We start from the raw sequence: 18,470 nt of genomic DNA on the forward strand, positions 1-18,470 counted from the left end.
AAGAACCAAATAAGTTGGAACAGCGTGTGTTTACAGTTCTAGCGTAGTCCTCACTGACGTTTCCTCCTTTGCCTCGCAAGCTTCTACGGTCAGTACCAAGTCCGTGTCCACGACTGGCTCCCTCCAGCGGTCTCGAAGCGATATTGATGTGAATGCAGCAGCCAGTGCCAAGTCCAAGGTCTCGTCGGCCTCAGGCGCTACACCTTTCAGCTCTGCAGCAGCCTTGCCTCCGGGGTCCTATGCATCCTTAGGTAACTGGGCCCCCACCACCTTTTCCCTGCAGCTGTGCTCTTTGAGATGACACTTGGCCCTGCTCAAATTTATGTAGCAAATCACACAACACCATCATTGAGGGAGTTCTCCCTGTTGCGGGGCTGAGTTTTAAGTATAAATAGCTGTGTGCACTTACTGCTGGTCACAGCCACCCTTTGTCGGGGGTTTCCTTTCTCTGGAGCATCGTCCTTTAGTGACGAGGAGGTTCTTGGGCACTCGTGTAGCGTCCCACCAACACACTGTTCAGCTTCGCTTTCCTTCTGGGCCGCCCAGCCAGCACCTCATCACCTTCCACATTGCCCGTGATGGGGGTGGGGGCAGGGCCACAACGGTTTCGCGACGGATTGGCCAAAGGCAGTCACAGTGGTTCGGTGTCCCCAGCTTGGGAATCTGACCGGAGTGGCCGGGGTGCAGGATTGGGGGGCAGCAGCAGGGCGCCTCCAGAGAAACGCGGTGGCTTAGGAGCCAGCATAATCGTGTTCCTCGCAAGAGGGCTGGGGGCAGAGTGTACTTACTCCTAACAGTAAACCAAGGGTTGTTTTAAAACATTATATAAAAGAACATCTATCTGACGGAATGGTAGGTCAGTTTCTCAGTTTTTCAGCAGACAGCTGAACACCTGCATGTAGGGCTGATAGTTTATCTCTTTTTATTTTGTTAGAGCAGAGTCGTTCGAGCCAGAACCTGGGGACTTAGCTGGATTGGTTTTATTTTGGATTTTATGGAGCTTGAAATACATACAGTTTAAACTTCATGAAACATTGAGGCTTATTTCTTTATGTGGTTAACAAACCAATTCCAAAGTCTTTTTCAAAACGGACGTTAAAACCGTTCTGAGCGTGGCAGCACCATGCCAGAGCACCAAGGGAAGATTACCGGGCTGCTGATTATTAGCCTGGGGACCTTGAATGGGCCGTGCAATCTCTGAGTCTGGTTTCTCCACGTAATCAGTTGTGGTGACAGTCACCCAGCTCAGACACCTGAGCGGGATACATTGAATACTCTAATAGAAGTCCTTTGTAAGCTGTTATCCTCTAAGGTGAAAAAAACTGATTGTGCTAGACACATTAGAATGTGAAAGGTATGTGTTCTGGAATGTTCGTTAAGTCAGTCTTGTTTTCTGTATGCAAATACCTTAAACACAGGTACATATTGATTGGAAAGCAGCCAATAAGTGCCCTCCCTTTCTCCGTTTTACTACTGGGACAGTACAGTGGAGTGTTGATGACACTAGGTTGGTACGTAGTCATCGAGGAAAGGGGACGTCAGAACGGCTGTCTCCCAGGGTGGAGTAGCTGTGTTCATGTTAGTTCAGCTTTTAAATCTGTACCCGTGTTTCCATACATTTGCTCGACCTTAAGTATCTGTAATTAGTATTTGTTTCATTGCTTGAAAACTCGAGTAAACACCATCTTTTAGAGTCCTCTGTAGTCTTTGTTTTTTCTGTGCACATTTGGGATATTTTAATATGGACCGGATAGACCCCCCTCAGTGCTAGCAGAAGCACCCGGGTCTTCTGGGCTGATGGTACAGGTTGACCTTTTACAAGCACTGATGATAAATTTTCAGCCCAGCATTAGCTCTTCGGATAACGGGACTGGAATGTCCCCACTCTCGGCATTTCCGAGAACTCTGCCTCTACTGCCTCATGTCCAAAGCACAAAACGACAAAGCACCCGGGAAGTTTAACATAATCCTACTGAGAAATTGTTACAGTTACTACTTAGGTCGGCACATGATAGCTATGCTAAAGTGTAGCATTAAAGCTGACGATCTTTTCCGAACTTCTAGAGTCCAGACACATGAGGGAAGATATGGAGTCCGTAGGCCATGACTCAGGTACCCTGCTGTACAGCTTCTGCTGCGCACCGTGTAGTTGGGTAGGCGCCATTGCCAGAGCTAGCTTCTCTCAGCTTCCCTTCTGCCTCTGTTCTGTGGGGGACTCTTCCGTACTTTAGCTTGTGGTGTTTCCCCCTTATTCTGCTGGTACTTGGTGCTAAGAAAAAGAGACTCTGAAGAGGATGAGGGTTGGCCAAAACCAAAACCAACAGTATCAACGGAGGCACTGCCCCAGGCTGACATGTTTTAGCTTGTTTTCCAAAAGCAAAAGTGACATTCTACTAAGCTGATTTTAATACGAGGCACACGTACTTGCTTCAGAATCTGCTTTGCTGTTGAACTTGTTTCTTTTTTTCTTTTATTTTAAATTGTATTTTTGCTTTTTTAGTAGCTAATAACATTCTGCTTTTTAGTTTTTTTTTTTAAATGTTACTAACTGTTCCCTGTTATCCCCTCCCTTGTTTTTTAATTTGCTTAAAGACGGTACTTCCACTAAAGCGGAGGGTAAGCGGTTTGTTTCTGTGACTGAGGTGTGTGTCGCCTTCACCCGTCCTCTGTGCTCACTGAGTGCTGCCTGGTGCCCACTCGCCCCCACACGGGTCCCCGCATGACACGCTGCACGTTCCCTCCACTCTTCTTCATTCTGTCCCCCCTCTCCCGNTGGTTCTGGTGAGTCTGTCACTCGTGTGCTGTTCGTGGTTTCCGGCTCCCGGCCCGGCCCGGCCCGGGGAGGAGCACTGTCCGGATGCTGGAGGCTGCCTGCCATCCCGTGGGTGCTACTCTCAGATCTTAGTGCTCCCGAAGCACCCCCTTCGGGGCTTCCCTTCCCTTCTCTTTCCTCTTCTTGACCTTTGTGCTTCTGTGGGCCTCTCCTGTTTTGAAAATAAATTTGGTGTTGTTTATTTAGGTTAAAGGCCGGTAAAGGTTTTCTACCAGGTAATTGATAGAAATTTCTAAAAAATAACTTTTCTCTTCCCAAAAGATGCAACTGAATCACGTGTGTCATTTTTATGTGTGTCACTGACACATACCTCATTCATTCGTTGACCCTCAGTCTTCCCCTCACCAACCGTGTATTAAATGCCTACCACGTATTAAATGTGTCGTATTCTGCACTCCACACAGGCTCTGGCATGGTGAACGAAACACATACATCCAGATCCTCTTTGGTTTCTTTTTATGCCATTCTCCAGAAGTTTTTCCTGATTCTGCATTGTCTTTTGATTTTAAGACATAACCATTTTGGTCTGTATAGCTCTTGGATTAGCACATCCTAGACTAGACCGTCCCTTTGCACAGGCTCTACCTGGAGAGCAGGATAGTGCCTCAAATAATTGAAATTTAGAGGAACATCATGTGCTTAAGATAGTGGCTTAGACCCACCAACCCTCAGCCTGAGATTGAACACATGGGAATTGCTAGTTTACTTTCATACATTATTTAGCCACTCCAAAAGGCTAGCCTGCAGAGTGGGCTGGGTCTCTCCTTGTCTGTGCAGTTCACAGTGTTAATCAATACACTACTTCTTCAGGGACTCATAAGGGAAGAATTAAGAATGGAATTTTTCTAAAGATGAGCATAGTCCCAAGGTCTGTGCTCTTCAAACTTACCTCATAAAAAGTACCTGGAGCTTACTAAAGAAACAGCGCCCTGGGTCCTTCCCCTTGAAAATCAAGTTTGGAAAGGGCAAAAGAATCTGAATTTTCAGTTAAGCGCCAGGCATTGGTGGTTCTTAGGGTGGGACAAGTGTGTGAAGTGAAAAGTTCCCCAGATGAAAAGTGGATAAGAAGCCTGTGTCACAATGAGGAGCCCCTTTGTGAGAGCGGAAGACCAACATGGCTGACTGCGACTGCGTTTTTTAGCCAGTAATGAGGAGTCACACTTTTCTCCTTTCCACAGAAATAACCCTCTGTGTTTGCTCAGCCTAGATGGAAGCGAGGTGGAGGGCAGAATTCCATAACATAGAAAGGAAAGTGAAGATGTTCCAAGGGAGATTGGTTTTTTTTCCCCCCAGATGCTATAATTTTACATGCCTGTGTGATAAGACTTGAAACCAGCACTAGGAATTTCTCACTTCTATTTCTTTTAATCCGTTTTCTTAGCAGTGCAGAGCAAGGTCAGAAGATTGCCCACTCAGTTATTGTGCAGGGGACAAGGAACGAGGGATCTCTTTCTGGTTCTCCTTCCAGTAGAAGTGGGAGAATGAGATGGGGGCCCTTTGTTGTACAGGGTTCAGGATCTGACAGAAGAGGGGCACAGTGAGGGGAGCTGGTGGGCCTTTTGCTCTGGGTCCCAGGGCTGTGCAGGCTGTCGAGAGCCGGACATCAGTGCCTCGGGCCTTGTGTGCCCACGAAACGGAAAGGACACAGTGCTGGGGGGCCACACACCTCACACTGCAGACGCCCGGCTGTGTGAGCAGTGAAGCCTGGCGGTACTCAGAGGGGCTGTGCACGATGTTAGGAAAGGCAGCAGTAAAGTCCTCACTGGGCCCGAGTTTCCTATCTCAATTTTTGGAATCATTATGGGCCTTTTAAAAATTTGTTAAAAAGCCTATGAAATTATTTTCCTGTCTAGCTCCCAAAGCAAGAAGAGACAGGTGCTTTTGTCATGAGGAGACAAAGTTGTGACTTGGAATCAGTAGTTGGATGCTCTAAATTCAGCTAAGGCATCTGGATTCTGGCAACGTTGTTAGGGTAGGAATGGAGGAAAATATGCCTCCTTTGGGTTTCTTCTTAGGCTACACACCAAGTAGCCTTTGTCACGTTTATAACTAGTCAGAAAATATTTTTTGTGAAGAACCAACAGAAGCTAGTCTTTTGGACAGAAGCTTATTTCCAGGTTTCTTTTGAATAATTTGGGGCATTTTAGAGAGAAGCATTCATGCCGTTGGTTTTGGCGCTCACGGGAAAAACCTATGATGAGGTGCTGCAGCTGTGTCAAATGAGTACATTCTCGTCTAATACTGGTATTATTTTCGTTGTTTGTTTTTGGGGCTTGGGGTTTTTGTTTGTTTTAGCTACTGTGTTTAGGAAATGCCTTAGTCATATATTTTCCCAGAACAGATAATTTTAAATGAAAAGCTAGCGGGCTGGAATGACCCATGGGGAACTGATGACTTATTGATCGTTCCAAAGGATAGATGATCTTATGTTATTAAGTCAAAGGCCATGCTTAACTATGGGTGGTTTTAAGATTACAGAATAAAAATGATGTAACCTTGTCTGCTCTTTCGGAAAAGGAATTTAGATTTTAGTTTAGTTTTATTGGGAAATAAAACATTTGGTACTGCTTATATATTTATCCAAGAACTCTGACTTTTACACAGTGGAAAAAATAGGTGTTTGTATATTGGAGTAAAAGAGTGCTAAGATTCTTTTAGTTTTATCTTTCAAAAACCATGAGGAAGCTTGTTCTTTGAGAGAAGTGCTTGTAGGTAACAGAATTTAGAAGTGGTCAACTTCCCAAATTTTGATTTTATCAAAAATGCCACTCATGAATTGAGGTCGGTTCAATTATGCCCGGAAGCTGGGAGTTATAGAACAGATATATATTCCGGAATGCCCCTGTGTGATGATAGAGATTTATCTAGAACTTTAAATCTTGATGACCTCTAAATGGAGATTGCCTGAAGTTTTGCAACATAAAGGGGACAGAAACCCTAGTGACATGACACTATCTGATAAGTGATTTTTTTAAATGTCTATTTATTTTGAGGGAGAGCATGTGCAAAGTGCACACGTGTAAGTAGGGAGAGAGAGAGAGGGAGAGAGAATCCCAAGCAGGCTCTGTACTCACATTGCACGTGGACGCAGGACTTCACCGCACAAACTGTGAAATCACAACTTGAGCCAAAATCAGGAGTCCCAACCCGGCTGAGCCACACAAGCGCCCCAGTTAAGTGATTTTTTAATTGCCTTTGTCTGAATGTAGGAAAACCATGCCTCTCTGTAGGTTAATCTGGGTGCATAGGTTTTGTTTCCCAGTTTGAGGGCTGGCTCTTCTGGAAGAATCGGAGTGTGATGGAAACAAATTCTGCAGCAGGTTTATTAAAAAGCCACTCAGTAAGGCTGCTCTGTTTGTATCCCGTGAAAGTCAAAGGCTGCCCTCCTCCACTTCTTTTTTTCTGGGTCTGCTTTTCTTGTTTCTTGTCCATCTCCAGAGGTTTTTTTTGTTGTTGTTGTTGGACAGATCTCTAATAACTCTTACTTCTTTTTCATTTTATTTTTAAATTGTTATTATTATTGTTATTATTTTAGAGTGGGTGCAGTAGGGGGAAAGGGACGGAGGGAGAGAGAGAGGGAATCTCAGTCAGGCTGCACGCTCAGCACGGAGCCCAACGCAGGGCTTGATCCCACAACCTTGGGATCATGACCTGAGCTCAAATCAAGAGTCAGACACTGAACCAACTGAGCCACCTGGGTGCCTCTATCTCTTATTTCTATTTATCTTCCGTTGTTTTTCTTTCATATCTACTCATTCTTTGTCATAACACAGTATAAGTGAACATGAATGTCAGTAATGGGTCGTAATGTAGAACTGAAGTATAGTTTTACTTTTTGTTGCATTTATTGAATAGACTTTGTTTTTCCTAAAGACCACAGAATATTTTATATCTCTTTCAAACATAATGGCACTTAGAGTAATGTCATCAAATTAATACAGTGAAATCTACATACAAAAGAAATCTGTATCTGAATACAACACAAAAGAGGCCCTTTTTATTCCCTGAGATTGATTTTAAGGGTGCTCTGAGGTCTTAGTAACCCATGTGAGTCCCCCAGGGACTGGAAACAAGCCACTGTGCTGCCCCAGGTGAGAGGTAAGGTTGGTGTCAAGCCAGCATTTCCGAGGTGCTGTAGATCCATGAAAAGGTGGACTAGAAACAAAACTCTTTATTTTCAGGTTGATGTGGTATCTCATGGCTCCACTCTAGGCAGGGGAAAAACCAGCCTCCCCTAATTTGTAACTGAGCTCTCTTCTCCCGCAACTTGTACCTTCAGTTTTTATTATCTGTGGTGTCTGGGAAACCCCAGCCTGATGAAATAAAGTGCCCTGCGTTTCTAGCCCCCAAGGGTGCCTGACAGGAATGGTGAACTTCTACAGAGGAAGACCCTCAAACCTGGTTCCTCGGGGTCCCCACAGATTAAAACATGCGGGCTCTTAAGCCATAATTGCATCAGTAATGAGTGAGAAGCAGCAGAGGAAAAGAATACAAACATATTTACTCCTTCACGACTTAAGGACCTTCTATGTAATACAAAGTAATTAAATGTTTAAGAGAAATCAGTTTATTTTTAGCATCATGTAGGATTGAGTCGTCTGAAAGATACTCCCTGTTAAGAACACAGCACTGATACAGAATAAAAACAGAATCTTCAGACCTAAGCAGAAACAGAAACCCTAGCCAGTGAGTATCCAGGCTGGTTTGTACCCTGAGGTTTTTGGCTGAATGTCAGAGATTTGGAGTATTTCGTGTGATGGGTGTGCAGGACATGGGAGGACAGGAGGTAAGGTGGCATCCACTCAAGGCCTCCAGGATCTTCAAGAATGCCTATAAAGTTCCAAGAAAAGGAATCATTTCATTTCCTGAAACGAAAAGAAAATTTGAAAAGACAAGCAAAAGGAGTTAAAGACTATAAAGAACGACCAAGTAGGTTTTGAAGAACAGATGGATCTTCTGAAAATGAAAATATAATAAACTACTAAAATTAGCAACTCAGTGGATAAATTGAGCAGCAGAATCCGTGTAGCTGAAGGGAGAACTCATGAACTTAAGACAGGAAGTGCTGTCCGGAGCACAGCGCGGAAAGGGAGAGTTGTGAAACGTGACCGAGTCATCACGTCACATGGAAGATGGTAAAGACATTTAACAAGGAGAACGGGGCGGAGGTATTTGAAGAGGTGGCAACTGGGAATTCTCCAGAATTGATGAAAGACACTAAACCGCAGACTCAGATAACCCACAAATCCCAAGCAAGACAAATGGTGATATGTCACGGGACCACAGCCTGAGAAGGAAGAGTAGAAGCAGCCAGAGGGACAAAGAGACTACCCACAAAAGAAAGCCAGAGTTTACATACAAATAAAACTGGAAACATCTGGATGAGGTGGATGGAGCATGCCACCATCCATGTCCTGCTCCTGATTTTCCCCTGCAGTTTTGCGAGATCCTACCGTGGCGGGAAACTGGGCAAAGAGCTCGCGGGTTCTTTTTGTATCCCATCTTACAGCTGCGTCTGAGCCTACAATTGCCTTCAAATAAGAAGTTTAATTTAAAAAAGGGACGGCTTTTAAAACTCCCATCTCCCCAAAAGTATGATTTAATTGAAGTTGTGCTTTCAATAATGTTATTTTAATCTATGAGACTGTTACTTAAGAGATAGTAAATTATGTCCTTAAAAAATTAAGACAAAAGAAGAAAACAACAGAGACTTAAAGGAAAATGAAAAACCAAAACAAGTAACCGTGCATAGAAGATAATAAAAATAAGCTCAGAGGAGCTAAACTTCCCAGTTAAAATAGAAAGTTTGTTAGACTTGATTTTTTTTTTTTTTTTTGAATGTTTATTTTTGAGAGACAAGAGTATGCAAGCACAGGAGGGGCAGAGATAGAGGGGGACAGAGGACCTGAAGCGGGCTCAGCCCTGACAGCAGAGAGCCTGATGCAGGGCTTGAACTCACAAACTGTGAGATCATGACCTGAACCAAAGTCAGACGCTTAACCGATTGAGCCACCCAGGTGCCCCAGACTTGATTGTTTTTATTTTATTTACTTAAAAAAACGTTTTTTAAATATTTATTTATTTTTAAGAGAGACAGAGACAGAGCATGATCTGGGGAGGGGCAGAGAGAGAGGGAGACAGAGAATCCAAAGCAGGCTCCAGGCTCTGAGGTGTCAGCGCAGAGCCCGATACGGGGCTTGAACTCACAAACTGCAAGATCACAACCTGAGCTGAAGTCAAATGTTTAACTGACTGAGCCACCCGGGTGTCCCAACTTGATTGTTTTTAAAGAGCCAGCTATGTGATAATTAAAGGGTCAAGTCTAAAATACAGGCTACAGATAAAGTAAAAACAAAGGATAAGAAATACGTAAAAGAAAGCTGTTGAAGATCTATTAATAACAAAAAATACGGGAAAACCTTTACTTAAAGTGGATTGCTATATAATAAAAACTCAGTAAATCACAAAGATGTAATTGTCCCAAGTTTTTATGGACCTCATAAAAATAGCCTCAAAATACATTAAAAACATTTGCAAATTCCCCCTTTGGAGTGAGCGATATATAAAAATACAAATTTCTAATAGGTGATACATTTATGTGGTTCAAAACTCAGAAAATAGAAGAGGCACACAGTTAAGTCTCCCTCTCATCCTTTCATTTGCCTACTTATCACATCACTTCTTTCCCTTCAACCGTAGTCTTTTAGTTTCATTTTTATTAAGAGTTTCTTTGCATAGAGAAACAATATAAAAGTCGTATTTTCTCTTTTTTTTTAAAAATTTTTAAATGCTTTATTTCTAGGAGAGAGAGAGAGAGAGACAGCGTGAGCAGGGGAGGGTCAGAGAGAGAGGGAGACACAGAATCTGAAGCAGGCTCCAGGCTCTAAGCTGGCAGTCAGCACAGAGCCCGACGCGGGGCTCGAACCCACAAACCGCGAGATCATGACCTAAGGGAAAGTCGGACGCTTAACCGACTTAGCCACCCAGGTGCCCCGTATTTTCTCTTTTTAAAACAAGAAAGGTAGCATATTTACTGTTCTGCATCTTGATTATTTTCACTTAATGTGTCTTCAGATTAGAGAGGACCTTGGCATTCTTGATCACCACTGTCCTGCATTCTGCTATGCAGATCAGCTTAACCAGCCAGTCCCGTATTGATAGACATTGCAGTGATTTCCAGACTTTTGCTATTGCAAGTAATGCTGCCATGAATAACCTTTTATATACATCCTTTTGCATGTTTACAAGTATATTAGGTAGGATTAATTGCCAAAGGTGGAATTACTGGATTAAAATTTAGCACATGCATTTGTAATTGTGATAGATATTGCCAAGTAGCTTTCTGTAGGGGCTATATTAATTTCCATTCTGCAATGACTGAGTGAGAGTGATTCTATTCCTACACAGCAGAATATTAGCATATTCTTAGATTTTTGCCAGTCTGATAGGTGATAAGTGGCATTCTCATTTTAAAATTCTCATTTTAATTTTGTTTTCTTATGAGTGAGACTGAACAATATTTCATACACTTTAAGAGCTATTTCTATGGTCTCTTAACTGTTCCTACTCTTTGTCCATTCTTTTTTTTTTTTTTTAACATTTATTTATTTTTGAGAGACCAAGAGAGACATATCATGAGCAGGGGTGGGGCAGAGAGAGAGAACAACACACAGAATCGGAAGCAGGCTCTGTGCCTGACACAGGGCTCGAACCCACAAACTGTGAGATCATGACTTGAGCCGAAGTTGGACGCTCAGCCGACTAAGCCACCCAGGTGCCCCTCCTTTGTCCATTCTTTATTGGGCTGTGCCAGTGGTGTGCTAGACCTGTCTTCAACTAGTTCATGAGAGCCAATTGTTAAATTTTCAGGCATTTTGTAATCTGGTTGATTTCATGTCAGTAGCCTGAAATTGGCCATGGTGGGAATGTTTATACCAGGGAAATTGGAAAACACAAATCGGCAGGAACTCTCTCCCACAACCAGTATTAAACATTTACCAGCACACTACTGGTTTGTAGACTTCTTATTGATTCCTAGCAACTTTTTATATGCTCAAAAATTAACCCTTTGTGATATAAATGGCAAATAATTTTTCCCAGTTTGTCATTTTATTTAACTTTTTCATCATTTTCTTCTTGTCATGTTGAGGTTTTACAAAAAATTAAGTAGTCAAATTTATCTAGCTTTGCTTCTAATGGCTTTTAATTTTAAGTCCTAGCTATAATGGACTTTTCCATGCAAGTTACAAAGGATTTCTCCCATGTTTTCTTTTAGAAATTTTAGGGTTTCATGTTTTATGTTTTAATCTTAGGTTCATTTGCTATTTTTCTTAGTGTGAAATATGGATCCAACTTATTTTTCCAAAGCAAAAAATTAGCAAATAAGATCTAGTAATGTATTTTTTTAAAGCAACATATTATGTTGAACTACATCTCATTCCTTATGGAATGAAGCAAAAGCAGTACTTAGAGGAATATTCATAACCTTAAGGTTATATTAGAAGAGAGACTGAATTAGGAGTTTGTTTCCAATTTGTTAGGAAAATAACAGAATAATCCCAAAGGAGAGTAGGAAGGAAATAATAAAGAATACAAGTTAATGAAATAGGAGTTAAACATTCACTTGACAGGATAAGGAAATGCAAATCGGAAGCAACATTGGAGAATCCCCGTCTTCCATAAACTCTGAGAAGAAACAGTGGAAATTCTTCCCTCATTGGTTTAATGTAGCTGGCATAGCCTTCGTACTAAAGCAGAGAAGGTACAGTCAGGACGTTTTGTGTATATAAGTGTGTACATCGTGAGTGTGGGGGTTTAGCTCAGGTTTCAGAGCTTAGAAATTTCCTGGTGGAGCTCAGCACAGTTAGGAGAATCCTTTTTATCTCAGAAGATGCAGAGAAGCATCAAAAAATAACATTTTGGCAAATTCTTACAAATCAGGAATAGAAAGGAGTTTTCTTAGCTTGTTGAAATATCATACTTTCTGTGAAATTCCAGAATTCTCCTTTTTTAAAAAATGTGGTTTAAAGCAACAACTTGAACCCATGTAGGTGTGGACTACATGTCCTAAGACCGTGGGATACAGGCAGAGAAATGATGGGGTAGAGTTTGAAGGGAAAAAACTGAAGTCTTATTTGTAGATGGTGTTCTATTTAGATAACCCCGAATAATCTACGTACAAGTTAGTAGAATTAACGAAAGTTTAGCAGGGTTCCCAGAATTAAGATTCAAATATAAAGATTAATTCACATTTGTCAAGAAGTTAGAAAATGTAACTTCATAATGTATTTATGTGTCATAAAAATAAGGCATCTTTGAATAAGTCTGTAAAAATTGAGTAAGACTTTAAAGAGAGATAAGAAACAAGAAGACCAGTCCACACATGTATTTAAGTACTTTGTAAATGACAGAGACAGCTTTGTATGTCAGTAAGAAAGTTTATTTGGACACTGGATAGTCCTTGGAAAAAATAAAATGGATCTGTTCTTCACCTCCTACAGAAAAATCAATTCCATAAGTGACCTCACAAATGTTGAGTAAAACAGTGAGTTTTGGAAAATACGTACCCTATGATATAATTAAAAGCATTTAAAATAAATAAAATGATGCCATCTGTTGCTTGGTTAGGCAACTCGCTGTATTAAAGGTTTAAAGAAATGCGAGAGGGTGATGAATGCTAGGTTTAGGATCAGGGTGACCAAATGTTGGGAGAAGGTAGGGGGTACAGAGACATTAGCAAAGATTTTTATTTTCTAAGCTGAATGAGTATGGATGTTCACTTAAAATATCTTTTTGTGACCCAAATATTTTATAGTAAATTTGAAATAGGAAGTGAGATTCAGTTGGTTTTCATATTCACTTTGCCTTGGTGATCACCTTGATTCAACATGGTGACTTCCTTAGGGATGTAAAATGTCCTCACCTGTAGGTCAGCCAGCCAGGTGGCCTGCCAGGCACAGGTAGCTAAACTAGTGGTGTGACCTTGGACAGATTAATTACTCCCCATTTCTCTGTTTCCTCATCTGTAAAATGGGAATAATTATATGTTCTTATGAGGGTAGACAGCTCTTAATATAGCACCATATAGCTCTTAGTACAGTTCCTAGAATGTGTGTTTTTACTTAAACTGCTGTTAAAAGCCATTGATTCTTTCTAGTTTCAACTTTTTTTCCTTAATGTAGTACTTTCATTGCTCCTTACCTCCCTTTCTTGAACTTTGTTCAAGCCCTAGGATTTGTTTTTGTGTATTTTCTGCCAGCTTTCTCCGACAGTGAGGTGGAAGTGGTTTTGAACAAGGTGAGATATCAGTGTGAGCTCCACTGGCTTGGGTTTTCCCTGGCAGACTGCTGTTCTCACTGAATTACAGCAGGAGAGGGAGCCTGGGCGCCCACTGAAACCAAGAAGCCTGGAATTTTCAAAAGTTTAATCAATCCCAATCTCTAAGTCTGACCATCAACAATTTTGCATTTCTTAATTCATTTTTGTTTTTACGATTTCATGGTTTAATAACGGGAGTTAACAGATTGCTTTACTTACAATGGCAAACTTCTAAATGCCTGTGACATTGCATTATTTTTAGGTGGTTTCTCTAGGCACTCCTAATACTGATTCTACCCACATCTTTAGCAGCCTTGAAACTTGTTGACATACATGCTTTAAAATAGAGGTTTAATGCTGCATATCAAAACATATTTATTCTCCAGGGTGCTGTAGCTTTTGTTGATTGCTGAGGGTTTTTTTTTTTTAATTTTTAATGTTTTTATTTATTTCTAGGAGAGAGAGAGAGAGACAGAGAGAGACAGCGTGAGCAGGGGAGGGTCAGAGAGAGAGGGAGTCACAGGCTCTGAAACAGGCTCCAGGCTCTGAGCTGGTAGTCAGCACAGAGCCTGACGTGGGGCTCGAACCCACAAACCACGAGACCATGACCTAAGTGAAATTCGGACGCTTAACCGACTAAGCCACCCAGGTGCCCCATGTTGATTGCTGAGTTTTAAGGGTTGGGTTGGGTTGGGTTTGGTTTGGTTTGGTTTTTTTGGGTTTTTTTTTTTTGCATTTATTCTTTTTTCTGTAGTATTTTTCTTCAGATGATAGCTAATATTTTCTGCTTTTAGAAATTTGATGGATTTGTAGATAAGAAAACAGAAAATGTCACGTGTAAAAAATTGAGGGGAAAAATCCTCAAATAGCTGTCATCTCGTCACCTGAAAATAGAATATGCTGGAATCACTGAAACAGAATCACCTTCCAGGTTCATGACTTACTCTCAGGAGTTACGAACGTATCTGTAGGACTTGCATATGCAGGTCAAATACACGGGTGTGCACACAGGGAAATGGGTCAGGACCGCATGTGAGGAAGACCGGCGCCCCCTGCAGGTGGCCCAGTCAGTGCCTCTTGTCCGTGGTGGGGGTTGTGTTCTTGAGTAGGTGACACTGATTGGAAACATTATGGAAACTCCGTCTTTGCTGCATCCCCCAGGTCGGATCCGCACGAGACGACAGAGCTCCGGGAGCGCCACCAACGTCGCCACCACACCCGATAATCGAGGCCGCAGTCGCGCCAAAGTGGTTTCACAGTCCCAGCGTAAGAAGTATATTTTGTACTCTCTGTTGTCAGTTTTGTTCAACCAGCTCATTCTGCAGTTGAAATATTTATAATACTTTCAAGAGAAAACCACATCTGTGTGGCTCTAAGGTACCGTGAGTAGTCCCGGTGTTTGTTGGGTAAGCTTACAAAATGGAGTATTCGAGTGTACTTTTGTCTCCTTGCCAGGTGGCTTAAATTTGGTATTCTGAAGCATTAATGATTAATGATTAAAATGTGGTTTCTCTGCCTTTCCTCAAGCATCTCAAATTGAGACAAATCTGGGCTATGACCCATTTTACTGTCAATAAGGACTCCCTCTGACATAATTTAAGAGCAGTACCTGGGGATTATTTTAACGTGGAGTTCTCGTTCGAGTGGTAGTAAGCAATCCACTGACAGCTGTCCCCCTCAACCCTCTGTTCTAACGCAGCCTGCTCCTCTCGTCTGCCAGTGTGGGCTCCCGCTCTGCCCAGCTGCCCTCGCTTCCATTACTGCTCGTCTGTACGTGTCGAGTCGCTTGGCTTGTTGGCTTTGGCCACGAAAGCAGCTGTAGATGGAAGGAATGTATTCAGATGGCTCTTAGGAACCGCCCTGGGTCTCCCTCCCCGGCCACACTTGACTTCTGAGTCTCCAGCCCCCTCTGTGCGCATGTAGAGTAGTGCTGAGGGCCCAATCTCTCCTGGGCACGATGAGTGTGGTGAGAAGGGTCCCCCTTCCCCGGGAGCTGCATGCGGGCCCTCAGCACAGCACTCTCCAGGGACCCGTGTCTGCCTCCCTCATGGCCCAGGAGCTGTCTGGCTTGTGTCAACAATATTCTGTCTGTGGCCAAATGTTGGGTTCTTCTTAGTATCTAGAATGCCTTTCTCAGCTCCTTGTGAATACTCCCGTGTCCCTCTGGTAACTCCAGGCCTCATGTTAAACAAGTGCATCTGCTTTCTGAAAGAGAGTGGAACATTAGTCATACTTTCCTGCCAGGCTTGTCTGGGGCAGACGCCCGGGCATCTAGCGGATCACAGTATCTGGCACGACATGGTTGTACAGCTGTGGCCTGGCGGCTGCCAGCTGGGAAACTGTATCCAGGTTCTGCTTATCCTCTTGAACCCCAGTGGTGCCTGGAGTCACAGATGGATCTCATACTCCGCTCATGAGTCAGGTCTTCTTGCAGAGAAATGTCTCTTGACAAAAGATATTCAAGACTCAATACCAAGTTAGTATGTTAAGATTGAATTTAATAAAATATGTTTAGTCCTTTAGCTGTGACGTGTTATTTCCTTTCTTGGAGAGTGAGGTTAAATAGTACTTTACATTTCTTAATGTCTGCCACTATTGGCATCGGCCTCTGCGGGGATCCCTGCCCCAGCCTGGCTGCTCTGCTTAGCAGGTGGTGAAGACTGCATTCTGGCAGAGAGCTTTTCCATAGTCTCTATGATTAGAGCTTCACTTCCTCAGTCTCTTAGAAGTACTGCACCCTCTCTTGGGGCTCCACTTTAAAAGTCTTCAGTTTTATTTTACTCACCAAATTCCACTCCTAGGAAGGGAGACCACACCAGCAAATGACCAAGGCTGGACCTCAAACTTAGTCATATAAATTAAGTGTTTTTTTAATAGTTATTTTAATAGGAAGCAAATATGAGCATATTTATATGTTTTACAAATGTGGAAATGCTAGCAGCCATAGTATAATAGTACATCCATATATATCCATAGTGTTAATAGTAGATTTCATTAACATTAGATTTAGGTCCCTTACGAGTTAGCAAGCATATTTTAAATATTTGAGGACTTAAATATGTGAAGGTTAATATGTCAGTATTTGAAGATTTGGCATAGGACATTCAGGTGAAACTAGTCAATAGCAGTTTCTTTGACTTCATTGAAGTTTGTTGAGCACCTCCTGTGTGGGAGGCAGCACCCTTTAAGGTGACGGTGATGTATAAACAGGTAGAATGCCGTCACTTCTCTCAGGTTGCTTAGAATGAGAGAGTAGATGTGCTTCTGGAGGTCTTCTCTGCGTCTCCTGCGCCTGGCACATTGTGAGTTCACAAATGTTACATGGACAGAACTGAAGTCAGTGCTAATAGACTGTGATACGAATAAAGTCAGCGTAAGTACAAAAGTGCACGAAAGGAAAAAGACCTAGAAGAAATAGCTACTTTGTTAATGTGTTTGTGAACAAAGACATTCGTGTTGTGTTGCATGCTGACCTTCTGTATTGTGCTATTGTCTTTTAATCCACTTTTTGCCTGTCCTTTGGTCTGCTCTCATAATCAAGGATCCAGATCTGCTAATCCTGCTGGTGGTAAGCCATTTCTCTTCTTGCTTTTTTTTTTTTCTTTAAGCATTGTCCCTCACCCCATGTTTCTTGCACCATGTTAATTTCTCTCTCTATTATGAGCTTAGATAATCTTTCTGCATTTTTTTCTGTTACGTTCAAATTCTAGTGTTTGAAATGGGTTTTTCTCTTTTTACAAAGTTTAGTAAGTTATTTATGTGCTCAAAGTTTATGGGCAAGATTAATAAGTCCTAAGACAGGTTCTTCATGGTGATGTATACTGGTGATTTTTATGAGTCTCACTATAAACTGTAGCTAAGTCATTATAAAGTCCTAATTTTGTGATTAGTCACCTTAGTGACTCATTTGAATGATGGAGTGTGTGTGTGTATGTTGAATTTCCAGGCTGTGTTCCTTTTAAGGCTTTTACCTCTGGGTCACTTCTGTTCTGATACATAATAACATGCACTCTATGTTTGAGAATTTTATGGCCATCTCTACTTAAGGAGAGTGGCCTATCTAAGTAAATGACTGTCATTTTGGTATGTCGATACAGTCTTTAAAATTTCACTGTTTTCTTTAAGAAAGAATTTTGTCTCACGAGAAATGGTTATATAGCTATCCAGCCACTTAGTCATTTATAAAAATTACTAACTGTATTGTTTGTTTTTAATTTCTAATTCTCTTGCATACATCTCAGGGGATGTGGTTCATATAATTTCTACTTTTGCAGACTTCTGGAATTACCTATAAAGCTTAGTACACAGCCAGTTTTTGTAATATGCATGGAAAGGTGGTATCTTCTGTTTGTTGGGATATACACATGTGTGTGGGACATATGTTTATACATTTCTGTATCATGTTAACTGCCCTGTCTGTTTCAGAGAGGTGTATTAGTTATTAGTTTCATTAGTTATTATCTTTCTTAGAGGTACATTAATAATTATGGTCTTCTCAGTTTCTTTCTATATTTTTATCAGTTTTATGTTTCACATTTCAAAGCTATGTTATTTGGAACGAAAGGGTTCACGACAGTTTTATCTTTATGGACAATTATTCTTTTATCAGTGTGAAGTATCCTTTGTCCTTTTTTAATGCTGTTTTATTCTATTTTGTTGTTTTGTATTAGGTATGTTGTTTGTTTCTTACTAACAGATTGTAGTTGAATTTCATTTTATTTTTTTAAATCAATCCAAGAATCTCTGTTATTTGAATAGATGAATTTAATCCAGCCACATTTATTTTGATTACTGACAGATTTGAGTTTATTCCTACCATTTTATTTGTGATTTTTATTTACCATGTTTCTAGTTACCTCATCTTCATGCCCTCTTTCTTCCATTTATTAAACTAATGGAGTGTTCTTGGATCTGTTTTTTTCCCCACTAATGTTTAAGAACCTTCTTATACAATTCTCGCAGTTATACTTAAAATTTTCAGCATATCAGCGCTTACAGAATAAAAAAGCCAAACAATAAGAAAAAACACCTTTGTGATTATCTGTAGAAATTTGCTGCGGAACAGGGAACCGTTCGTACTCAGCTTGCTCTTTTGAATCAGAAATCTTGCTGTCATTTTTCTAGAACTCCACCAGTAATTCTTCTTTGTATAAACACATTCTTATGTTATTTGAAGTTCTTTTATGCTCCTGCACTTAAGGAAAAAAAAATTCATACTACCACCAACAAAAAAGCCATTTCTTATGAAATTCTTGGTATCTGATCCAAATTAATATATAAACTGACTTCTGAAATTATTATAGTTTATTCCTTGATTTAC

At 41.3% G+C, this 18,470-nt stretch overlaps 1 protein-coding gene across 20 annotated transcripts in view; it reads left to right on the plus strand.

The window, feature by feature from the left end:
* CLASP1 (cytoplasmic linker associated protein 1) overlaps positions 1 to 18,470 on the plus strand; it is a 269,221-nt gene that overhangs the window by 171,885 nt on the left and 78,866 nt on the right. For 8 of the 20 annotated variants that reach the window (XM_077755273.1, XM_077755291.1, XM_077755272.1 and 5 more), the window contains 5 exons: positions 81 to 251; positions 2,065 to 2,112; positions 2,593 to 2,616; positions 14,312 to 14,416; positions 16,692 to 16,718. In XM_077755273.1, coding sequence (XP_077611399.1) covers positions 81 to 251; positions 2,065 to 2,112; positions 2,593 to 2,616; positions 14,312 to 14,416; positions 16,692 to 16,718 — 375 coding nt within the window. The remainder of the gene's footprint in view (positions 1 to 80; positions 252 to 2,064; positions 2,113 to 2,592; positions 2,617 to 14,311; positions 14,417 to 16,691; positions 16,719 to 18,470) is intronic. The other 12 variants (XM_077755279.1, XM_077755293.1, XM_077755287.1 and 9 more) reach the window with 5 other exon arrangements.

Source organism: Crocuta crocuta, unplaced genomic scaffold (assembly GCF_008692635.1).
Source record: "Crocuta crocuta isolate KB4526 unplaced genomic scaffold, BGI_CrCroc_1.0 scaffold548, whole genome shotgun sequence".
In the NCBI taxonomy this organism is placed as follows: domain Eukaryota; kingdom Metazoa; phylum Chordata; class Mammalia; order Carnivora; family Hyaenidae; genus Crocuta; species Crocuta crocuta.